The following is a 12,380-nucleotide window of genomic DNA, read 5'->3' as shown; positions in this document are numbered from 1 at the left end:
TTTGATGTTTACAGTGTAAACTGTTTTATAATCAGATACAGTGCAGTGCATTGTGGGAATGTGAATACAAAAACAAAAAGAGGGCTTCGGTTCTTAGCAGTTGGGCCCATTCGGCAGAGGGAATTTTAGATCATTGGAATTTTAACCTTTTTAATAGTAACAGTACATTGATTGATCTTTAATACGCTGACTTATGTTTATAATTTATATGGTTGATACTTCTGCCTAGATTTGGTTTTCTATAAACCTAATCTAAAAATCACTGCATTTGAGTGAGTTTTTTTCCCTTCAAAAATCAAACTTCATCTTGTTTTGCTGTCCTTCAGTTTGCTTCAGTTAAGGGATAATCACAGCAGTTACTCCCCGTTTACTTAGCTGTGGCTAGTGGAGCACGAGACTTGATTCTTCAGAGGTGAAGAATTATACACATCTGTACTCCCTGACTTGGTCTTAGTACCCAAGTCCTGTAACTCTTAGTGCCTCTTTTATATACAAATTTGATGGCATTGATAATAAAGATACAGCCTGTGTTCTTTTGTGATAAGTAGCACTTCATTTCTATGTTTGTAAGTGGTTTGTCTGGGTGTGGAAAATGAAGATACCTAGTGTTACTCATATGAGACCTCCAGGTGTTTCATAGACATTTATAAGAAACCAATAAATATTTTCTGTGTATATAAGTTAAAAATTAATTTTCTGATAAACAGAAACTAAAACCATATCATGTTTTAAATATTGCTTTAGGAGTTTATTCTAGCCTAACTCTAATTTTTCAGGTGGAAATGCCCAAAATAACTGGACTTGAATTGTAGCCTCAAATTTTAGCATTTGAATTTTCTTGAAAGCAACAGTCACATAAGCCATTCTTTTGAGACTATGTGTATGTGTATGTGTGTATGTATATGTATTTTATATTACTTTTAATTTGTGAGTAGACAGTTGAGAGATTAGGAAGAAAGAGAATTGAAAGCTGATCCTAAGTGAAAAAAGAGAAAAATGACATCACATGTAAGATAGCCTAAAGAGACCACCCCTTGAGATAAAAAAAGTATGTGTATAAAAATATCTTTTTTCACAGAAATTTAATATTAAGAAGCTGTAAGCATATTATCCTTCTAGTAAGAAAACCAGTACTTCAGAATTTAAATATTTGATTATATTGCTTATAATCAAATGGCTGGCAAATTAATTAAAAATGTAAAATTAATCTTTTGGATAACCAACTCATTAGTAAGCAGTAGTCAGAGAATTTTCATTATTTACCTTTGGATTGATTTTAATGCTTGGTTCTTCAATCAGAGTTAAAAGGATATATGTATGCCATCTCAGAATAAATCTTGGATTTGACAGGAATTTGTGTTTTTCTGTCTTTGGATCATTATTATCAAAATCTGGAAATATATTATTTAGTTTATTTGAGTAGTTTTCCTTAAACAAGGCAGTATGTATAACATATAAATAAATTAACCTCATTATAAATGATAAGCTACATAATATTGATCATGATTTTCAGCCTGTTAGAGTATCAGACTATTATTTAATAGAATTGTTACAAGAATCACAAAATATAATCTTTAGGAAAACAGATAAAAAATGTAAAATTCTGTAACTCTTTAAGGTGGTATTATTATATGTTTCTATAGACTAGACATAGGCCATTCTTTTGTATTCTGGGTAGTGAGAAATATCCCTAGACTTCTGCTATTCTTTGGTACCATCATAGTTGTAAATTGTGGCCAGGCAGCAAAGAGCTATTTCACCATTTTTCTTTTGCAGTGAAGGAGCCTTGTCAGGGGCCTTGCCAATATTTTGTCTTTGCCTCCTTAAGAGGAAGGATGCCAAATTTTTGTCATTGTTTATGTATGAACTTTTAATTCATATCAATTGACTGTTAAAAAGCCAAAAAGTTAGCTTTTAAGAACTTAGAATGTAGGTATACAATTAAATCACCTTTTGGTGTGATTTGAATGCCATTTTCTTTATATACTTTATCTCTCATGAAGCAGTGATTAGCAAATCACTTGACTGTTGCCTCTGGTGTTCAATCATATTGTTGAGGGTAGACTTTACGTTTTACAGAGTACTTTTACATACAAGCAGTATTGAATAGCGGTCTCCACAAAGACAGGTACTTTTAGCCCCATTTCACAGATGAGTTGTATGTATAACAGATTGTGTGATGTCATCAACCCTTTAATGATTTAATAGTGGTTTCATTTGGAACCCAGAGGTGACAAATGCAGAATGGTGTGTTCTTTCCATTCTCTATAACCCGCATAACATGGCAAGTACTCTGTAAAAACACTGCTCAGTTTTCATTATTTCATTAGCTAAATCTTTTTTCACTGGGGATTATCTAGATCTGCACTATCCAGTATGGTAGCCTCTAGACATGTGGCTTCTTAAATTTTTAATTAAAATAAAAAATTCAGCTTCGCAGTTGCAGTAGCCACATTTCAAGTGCTTTTTAGCCACATATGGCTAGTGGCATATTGGACAGTGAAGTTACAAAAATTTCCATCATTGCAGAAATTTTTATTGGACAGTGCTGGTACAGACATTTGGCCTTTATCAGTCTTGAGAAATTGAGATGAATTCTTAACTATAAGTATTTTTGATTTCTATAGCATTAAAGGGAAATCTAGAAAATTGTTATGGGAGCAAATTTGAGAAACTTTTACCTGGAAATAGGCACTCTTGGGGTCTATTTGAATTCCCCTTCCTTAAGTTGCCTTTGGAGTGTGTATAGCTTTTATGCCCTTCTTTGATTTGAACAAGCTCATCAATTTCCTGGCAGGTTATAGAGTTTGGTTCAATAGGTAGTAAGGGATGACAGAAAGAGCTCTGGAAAGAAAATCGCATGACTTAGGTTCTAGGTCTACATCTTTTACTGACTAGTTTTGGAATATGGCCTAAGTCACTTAATAATTTGTTAAGAATGAGGTGCTTACACCAGATGCTATCAGTTTTATAATCCTGTGATTCAAAATTTGATAGGAGTTGGAGATTCTACATTGTTCTGAATATTGTCAGTTCATAGCTGAAGAAGACAGCTGAGTATTTGTTTTCAAAGTACATAGTGCATTTTAGAGGACATCCACCTCCCACCATTCTATAGGATTTTTTAAATGTGAGTTTTATTATAATTATCTTAAGTGTGACATTTATGAAAATTTCCCAAGTGAGAATGTAAGGCTCATATTGCAGTAGTTGTTGAACAACTGATTAGAGAAAATAGGTGTTTGCCAAAGAGCCCTGTGTCCCTTAACAAGGGTTAAGATATGTGTGCAGTTTGCCTCTACTGTTTTTATTTACAAATAAAAGTGGAGAGCCTAATGCCAGAGTTCAGAGAACTGTGAAAACACTTGCTTTGATAGGGTAAGAGATGGAGTTGTTAATTCTCTCTGTCCCCTACTTATTTCCAGAAGGAGGTTACCCTGCAGTCTCATACAAGTAGCAGATGTGGAATTTGAAGTTTATGTCTCTATCTTGTGTTATTAAGATGCATTATGAATAATTACAGGGGCCAATTTTGCATCTTACATTAAAATGCTGAAGGCACTGAACTAAACATACATCCTCTGTGTTTAAGTATAACACCATAGATTTTTTTATATATATATATATATATATATATATATATATATAGTGTAAGTACCAATTCAGGTTTATGGTTGCCCCTTGAGGAATAATGTGTTCTGAATTCCAAAGAACAGATTCATAAATCTTCCAGTTTATACAGTAATCTTAAACTCTCTTTTTGACAAACCTCATTCACAGGTGGAATACCACTTGAAGCTCAAAATTTGGAAATTTGAAAAGTGCAAGGCTTTTTAATTGGGCTAGAAAGAATAGTGCAGATTATGTAATTTTTCTGGTACTTAATGCTTTGAAGTCTCCTTTGCCATTATAAAATATATTTGAAAGTCAGCAGTTGGTTTAATACTTCTTTTAGTATATTGATTATATGACACTATTTTTTAAATGTACTTTAATAAAAGTTTACTATTGTGAAAATGGTGTCTTGCTTTTCTCTTTCGTTTGTTTTTTAAATAGGCTAGAAAGGGAGATAAAACTGTCATCAGTTTCAGAGAAAGTAGTTCTTTAACTTTTTTTTTTTTTTAAATATATCTTTATTGATTTCAGAGAAAGGAAAGGAGAGGGAGAGAGAGATAGAAACATCAATCATGAGAGAGTCACTGACCAAGCCCGCAACCCGGGCATGTGCCCTGACCGGGAATCGAACCCCGATCACCTGGATCCTAGGTCGATGCTCAAGCTCAACCGCTGAGCCACTCCCGGCCGGGCTTTTTTTTTTTTAATATCTTTATTGATTTCAGAGAGGGAGAGAGAGAGTTGAAACATCAATGATGAGAGAGTCATTGATCGGCTGCCTCCTGCACGCCTCTGACTGGGGATTGAGCCCGCAACCGAGGCATGTGCCCTGACCAGGAATTGAACCGCGATCTCCTGGATCCTAGGTCGATGCTCAACCGCTGAGCCATGCCCGGCTGGGCTCTTTAACTTTTAAAAGGACTTTCTAACTTAAAGAGTTTTTGTCACTTTTATTTTGTAAAATAATGAATTCGGGGTCCTAAATTTGATAGAACTATAGTTAGAAGAGGGATGTTAACTTTCTAGAGCAAATTTTATTGAACAAAAGGACTTAAATAACAAGTTTAATGACATTAATATGTTTTGTTATGAGAGGGAAGTTCTGCATAAATTTTCCAAGTCTTAATTGAAATCCTGTCTTACATATTAACCCAATTTTTCCCAGGGTGAATGAATATACAGGAGGATATGTAAATTTCAGACAAATTTCAGTGAGTGTTAATTTGACTACTGATGACTGTTACTTAGTTTATAGCCCCTATAGTGTACCAGAAATTTTGTGAAATATTAGAAACATTAAGTTGCAAGTCTCAGACATGCCCTTTTGCTGTGTTCTTTTAGAAGTAAACCTCTCTAGAGGTGATTTCTAGTGGATATCACTTTAGGATTGGTTAATGTGAATGTTAATAGGTTATACCTTAGTGCCTAGAAAATATGGATTGAATCTTTGAGGAATGAAGTATGACATGCAGGTAACTCATTCATTACACATGTGCCAGCTCTTGGGAGGTTACTTTCCTCTTCTGTACTTGCTTAGAATGGTTTACCTAATGTAACACCACTTAAAATAGTAACTGGCATATTCAGTATGTCAAAAGCCTATTAGATCACAGATTATAGAATACTGTCATTAACTATGACTTCTTTAACCATGTTGATATATTGATTAAGAGCACAAATTCTAGAGCTGGAATGCCTAATGTGGAACCTTCATTTTGCCCCTGGGTAAGTTACTTGTCTTCTCTGTGCCTCAGTTTCTACATATGTTCAAAGAAGTTAATAGTACCTTCCTCATTGGGTTGTTGTGAGGATTAAATGATTCCATAAAAGTAAAGCTCTCAGAATAAGTGTTTTAAAATGTCAGTTGTTATTTTTACAATCCCCAAATGGCTGGATAAAGAAAGCTGCTGTTCACGTTTCACTTTTATCCTGTAAATTCACAAGTTATTACAGCAAAAAAACGGAGTTTCCTAGTGATAAGTTCTGAAACTTTTCCTCGTTTTCATTGCTCTCCCAGAGAGGTTAAGCTGAATTAACAAGACTGATTTTAAAAATTGTCAGTTTTTTTAAACCAAGGAAAACACCATGGACTTTTTCATTTATTTACTTAAGTATTTCCATGAAGTGTTTGCAGTATAAACACTGTGGTGTATTGTGTTAATACATGAGAACTAAAAAGTGGAGCTGGCTAATCTGTTTTCACTTGATAAGCTGAATGAAGCAGAAAATAAATGGCACAAATGAGTGAAACAAATTAAAATTTGGATTACCATATTACGGGGATGGTAGATAAACAAACATTGGGATACTGGAGTTTTACTATTCCAGATAACTAGTGTTAAGATTTTGGTTGAACATTATTACATTTGCATAAATAATACCTTTGTGTAGTATAAATTAAATTTCATTACATTTACAATGTGGCTTCTATAAAATTTAAAAATTATCTTGTATTTAGTTATGTGACTAAGTTAAATACTGTAATTTAACTTTATAGGTATAGAAATATTTTTATAAAGTATATCTTTATTTTCTTTTCAAGTAGTTTACTAATTTATATTTTATGTACAAAATGAAATTGATACTTAACTTTAATGTCTCATTTTTATTAGCCAAATTATTGTGGGATCTTGCTATATAAGTGTGTTTGTTATTGAATGTAATTTTATGTGAGACAAATCTTTTCAAAGGTATTTAGTTTGGCTTACAGATTTAATAGTAATAATAGCTGTTTATATTAAAACTATAAAGCAGTTTTGTTTCTGCTAATTTATTTGATATTCACAGCATATTTTTTTTTACAGTAGCTAGGACAGGCTTTCTTATTAATTCCATTTTACTGATGATTAATCTGAGATCAGAGAATCTAAGAGTTTTGTATAGAGTCATTTCAAGGAAGTGTGGCGGGTCAAACATTGGAACTCAGACTTCTTAATCTAAATCTATTTTCTACCATCCCAATTAGCCACTTAACCTTTCTTCTGTCCTGGGGAAGAAGAGTTACTGCCTCGTGTGCTTTGCTCGTTGCTGGTACTGTCTGTGTGTCGTGAGGGTGGGGGAATATTTAGTGTTGCTGAAGGAGCTACTTAAACTCCTTAAAACTTTTTTAAAAACTTATATTTTGAGCTTGCAGAAAGAATTTGAGGTAGCTTTATTTTTTTATAAGGGAAAAGAACATTTGGTAAAAAAAAGTTCTAGCTGAAGTATTATCAGGATATAGTGATGTGCTAGTAGCTGACACTTCTACCAAAAATTACAGGAAAGTTTATGAATCTTTGTAATCAACATTTTCTTTAGTTGTAATGTTCATTTTTGTTGCTTAATAGACATCAGAAGTGTGTTCAATCACAGGAAATTATTTATAGGGTAATTCTAAATAACTCAGTTACTATTTTTCAGCATTTTGATTTGAAACAACTTCAGTATGTATTTATAAGGACTTCCTTTTAGGAAAGAACTTCAACTTGGTAAAACATTTATGTTGATAGTTATTGGAATGTTTGCAGTGATTTTTTGAGAAAAACCTTGATAGCATGGAATCTTGATGTTAAAAATTATTCCCAAAGAGTTTTTGTTTATGTACCCTGTATCTATTACTGTTTACTGTGTTAGAAATTAAAACTAAGAAAATTGAAAAACATTTAATAGTTTTGAAATCTGTTCATTTCAACATATTTAATTTCCTTGACTCTGAGAAGACCAGAATTAATTACCTTGGTTTATTTAGGCATTTATGCCATTAGTATTTTGTAGTTCCTGCTTTTAATATCCAACAGTAATTTTGAATATCGATGGTTGTTGTTGACACTCAAAAATCAAGCTCTTTTGGCCTGAGACCTCAAAATAAGACAAAATATTCTTACAGTATTCTCTAAGTATATTAATGTCTCTAGATTTTTATTGTGAAACATCAGAGTAGGGGATAGAAATGACTGTCTTTCTTTTCTCTTTTAAGCTAACATAGGTTTCAAAAAGAGTCCAGTACAACTTTATGATACTAGATATGAAGTAGCTACCATTATCTTCTTTTTACAGGCTAGGAAACTGAGGCACAGAGAGGCTAAGTAACTCAACCAAGGTCTCTTAGCCATGGAGTGGGAATTCACATTCAGGCAATCTGGTTTTAGAGGCTATGCTTTTTTTTTTAACCCTCACCCAAGGATATTTTTTAATTTTTTTAAAATTTTTTTTATTTTAGAGAGAGAGGAAAGGAGAGTAACCTCAATATGAGAGGGAAGCATTGATTGGTTGCCTCCCTTGAACCCGAAATGTAGGTATGTGCCCTGACCAGGAATGGAACCTGCAACTTATGGTGTATAGAACAATGCTCCAACTAACAGAGCCACCTTGCCAGGGCTACAAGCTATGCTTTTAACCAACCGCTGAGCTATATTGCCTCAACTAAGTAAACCAACTGAACTAACACCCACAATTATAAAACACAAAATAGATGTTGATCATTTATTTAATTAAGATAATTAATAACAATTATTCAGCTACTTTCATACACACATTTCCTAGGAAATAAAAATACATAAATGAATTTTTAATTATAAAAGTAATACATATTTTTGGAAAACATTTTAATAGTACATAAAGTTTCTGAAATCCTTTGCCTATTTGTATTTCATTTTTTAATAGACTTTATTTTTATAATAGTTTCAGATGTACAGAAAAATTGAGAAGATAGCACAGAGAGTTCTCATATACTCTTAAACCCAGTGTCTCCTATTAACATCTTACATTACTATGGCATATTTGTTAATGAACCAGTATTTGATATAATGATACATTATTAATGAAAGTCCATAGTTTATTCAGATTCCATAAGTTGTTCCTAACGTCTCTTCTAGGATCCTATAATTATCATGTCCTTTTACCCTCCTTGGTCATGAGTTTCTCAAATTTTCTCACTTTTGATCACCTTGACAGTTTAAAGAGTATTGACTAGGTATTTTGTAGGATGCACTGTGATTAAAATTTGTCTGCTGTTTTTCTTGTGATTATCCTGGGGTTATGGGATGTTGGGAGGAAGATAGTGCCATGTTTATCACATCATATCAGGAGTACTTATTATGAACATGGTTTACCACTGTTGATGTTGACCAGGATCACTCCTGTTAAGTGGTAATTGTTGTTTCTCTACTGTAAAGTTACGCTTTTTCTTTTCTTTTTTAAAATATATCTTTATTGATTTCAGAGAGAGGAAAGGAGAGGGAGAGAGAGAGAGATAGAAACATCAATGATGAGAGAGTCCTCATTGATCATCTGCCTCCTGCACACCCCATGACTGGGAGTTAAGCCTGCAACCCGGGCATGTGCCCTGACCAGGAATCAAACCACGATTGCCTGGATCCTAGGTCGATGCTCAACTGCTGAGCCATGCCCGGCTGGGCTACTGTAAAGTTACTCTTTTTGCCTTCCTTTCCATACTTTTTGGAAAGAAGTCACTATGCACATGCTTCACCTTCTTGAGGACAAAGTATCTCTATCAATTATTAAGAACTCTTCTATACAAGAGATGATTTCTTCTCTTTCACTTACTTTTATTCAGTCATTTATTTGTATCAGTATGGACTCATGGATATTTACTTTATACTTTGGGTTATAATGTAGTACTACTTTATTTATTTGTAGCTCAAATTGTTCTACCTTTGGACATTGGGAGCTCTTTCAGTTGACTCCTGTGCACTCTTGGCATACCTCTTTAATATGAGGGGTTGTTTCTTTCAAGCTCTTACTTTCCGGTACTACAAGATACTCCTAACTCATCTTCTGTATTTCCTGCCCCAGTCCTGGATTCAGCCATTTCTCTAAAGAGTCCTGGTTCCTTTTATTGGAGAATGGTATTAGAAACTAAGATCAGGGTGTTAGGTGTGTTCCTTGTTACTGGAGTGCCACTTCTTTTAGGCCCTCTAAGCTGACAGAGCAAAGAAATATGTGTATACTAACCTATATACTAACGTATATCTACAAATATTTCTATATGTAGCCACGTATATCTATATTAAGCTAAACATGAATTCTTACTCAAGTACCCACCTCTAATCCCTCACCACATGCATCATTATAGCCTCCTCCCCCGCTTAATTGTACATTTTCACTCCGACAGTGAGATGCCTGGCTTCTAACTCAGTTGTTTAGTTCCAGTATACATGTATAGCAGTATTATAATTGCTAACCTGAATCTTCATTGAAAATACTTTATCAGATAGAGTACAGATTTTATGTGCATTTTATTTGCCCTTAGTTTTGTAGACTATTTATTTCCAAGGCTACTTAGGCCAGCACCTGATCCCTTGTATTTTTTTTCCTATCAGAATTTATTGGTTGAATTAGTCAGATTTTCTCTTGAAGACACTATTCTCTCTGCTTCCATCACTACCTGAACTATTTTTCTATGCCTCTTCTTAGAATACTCTTCACCCTGATATATGCAGCTCCCAGCCTTGCCTGCTCTTCTTATCCTACATAGTTCTCTTTCCTTTGTTTTTTGGTTAATCCTCACCTGAGGATATTTTTGCCATTGATTTTTAGAAAGAGTGGAGGGGATGGGGGTAGGAAGAGAAAGAGAGAGAGAGAGAGAGAGAGAGAGAGAGAGAGAAACATCAATGTGAAAGAGAGACATGTATTGGTTGCCTCCTGCGCGTGCCACAACCAGGGCAGCGGATCGAACCTGCAACTTAGGTATGTGCCCTTGACCAGGAATTGAACCCAAGACCCTTTGGTGCATGATCTTGATAATGCTGTTAGTGACTGGAATATTTGATGGATGATAGTAGAATTTCTTGTTTTTGTTTTTTATCCTATACCCAGTTTTTCTAGTGATTATCTTTTAACATTTCTCTAAAAATTAATTGTATAATTATAATATGATACTATTTTAAATGTTTTTTTCAATTATTTCAGTAGGGAAGCAGTATATAACATTGAGAGTGTGGCTTCTGGCCCTGGCCCGTGTGGCTAATTTGGTTGAGCGTCCTCCCGTCCATCTAAAGGTTGCCGATTCAATGCCTGGTCAGGGCGCATGGCTGGGTTGTAGGCTGGACCCCCGGTAGGGGGCCCTAGGAGGCACCAACCCATGTTTCTTTCTCTGTCCCTAAAAATCAATAAAAAAATATATTTTTAAAAGTGTGGCTTCTAGAATTACACTCTATGATTTAAATTCTGGTTTCATAGTTTAGTAACTTGGTGAACTTAGGTGTGCCTCAATTTTCTCATCTGTTACAATAAAGATTTTGAAATCATCTGCCTGTTAGTATCAGTGTGAAAGTTAAATGAGATGATATTGTTTAAGTCCTTTTAACAGTGCCTAGCACATAGGAAGCACTTAATGTTAACTATTATAAAACCCTAGTGCTCTGTAAGGTTATGGAAAGGAAAATTACTTCGGAGTATTGTATTTAATGTGATTGTCTTTTGAAACTTCTGAGGATTATTTCAGGGGTTTTAAAGGTTATAGGGTGATTTTACATTTTGGTTTCCCTGGGATAGTGACCCAGGAATATGCCTGTAAGTGCTGTCATGATTATGAGTAGCACCCCAGTTTTCACTGGCTAGAGTATTCTGGTTTGAATGAAAAATTATATGTTCTTGACTATTGGTTAATATATCAGACATTGTAAGGCTTTACTCTGTTATGTATTAAAAAGCATATTAGAATAAAAACACTAAGACAGGAAAAACGTACCTTATAAAGTTTCCTTAAGGGAAATCTGGAGAGCATATTTAGAGAGAGAAAACTAAAAAAGGTAGTGCCAAATTGACCATTACTGTCAGAGCATTGAAATCATTAATGAATTAAGATGATTAAAGTTTTTTTGAAGGCTATACATATATATAAATTGAATATAATTGCAGTGGTGAGAATAGAAGTAAAAATATTAGTAGGCAAAAATTGTGGAGCCAATGCTTCTACTTGACATATGCTTCAGAATGGTGGTTCATACTTTAGATTCCTGAAACTTGGTTTTGGAATAAAATTTAATTTTTTTTTTTTCTTTTTTAAAGACTGCTTTAAAGAAGTCATTCACATACGTCTGGATGAACTTCTCCGTGTTTTAAAGTCTGTAATGAATAAACATCAGAACCTCAATTCTGTTGATCTTCAAAATGCTGCAGAAATGCTTACTGCAAAAGTGAAAGGTAAGAAAGGTGTATTAAAGTGGGTTGGTGAGGGCAGAAAAGATCCAAATGATACATTTTCATTCATAACCACAATAGAGCAATCTCCTCTCGTGGCATTTGTATGATATATATTAATAGAGGCTATATGTATTTCAATATTTAATATTCCCACTGTCATACCTAAAACTCTTCCTCTTAAAAATTAAGACTTTATTTGGCAGAAAACACACTAAAAATACTAACTGAAGTAAACTAAACAACTGATGTTTAAGATGTTTGAGTTTTTAAAGTGTCCATGCTCTTTTGAAGTAGGCTATTAGTGTACAAAAAGTCTTTGCCGTGTGAGGACAGTTGGTGCTAGAAAAGTTATAGTGACTCAACTTAAACTAGGGAACCAAATGGAGAAAAAGAACACTTAATTGGAACACTACTTAAAGTGTGAAAAATGAAACTAAAATTGTATAGTAAGTTTATCGTGTGTGTGTGTGTGTGTGTGTGTGTGTGTGTGTGTGTGTGTGAAAAACGTGCTAAAAGAATCAAGAATTGGGACATTATCCTCTGATTAAATGACTTGCTGCCCCAAAGTAGTAGAATCTGGGCTGCAGTATATAAGAAGGATTGAGGGCAAACGGAGTATT

At 34.0% G+C, this 12,380-nt stretch overlaps 1 protein-coding gene across 10 annotated transcripts in view; it reads left to right on the top strand.

The window, feature by feature from the left end:
- The window catches only part of ARHGAP29 (Rho GTPase activating protein 29), a 69,009-nt gene that overhangs the window by 17,718 nt on the left and 38,911 nt on the right, over positions 1–12,380 (top strand). For all 10 annotated transcript variants that reach the window (XM_081145998.1, XM_081145993.1, XM_081145994.1 and 7 more), the window contains one exon: positions 11,626–11,760. In XM_081145998.1, the coding sequence (XP_081002124.1) occupies positions 11,626–11,760 (135 nt within the window). The remainder of the gene's footprint in view (positions 1–11,625; positions 11,761–12,380) is intronic.

Source organism: Miniopterus schreibersii (assembly GCF_964146895.1).
Source record: "Miniopterus schreibersii genome assembly, chromosome: 8".
NCBI classification, from domain to species: Eukaryota; Metazoa; Chordata; class Mammalia; order Chiroptera; family Miniopteridae; genus Miniopterus; species Miniopterus schreibersii.
This window is presented reverse-complemented; position numbering and strand designations above follow the sequence as displayed.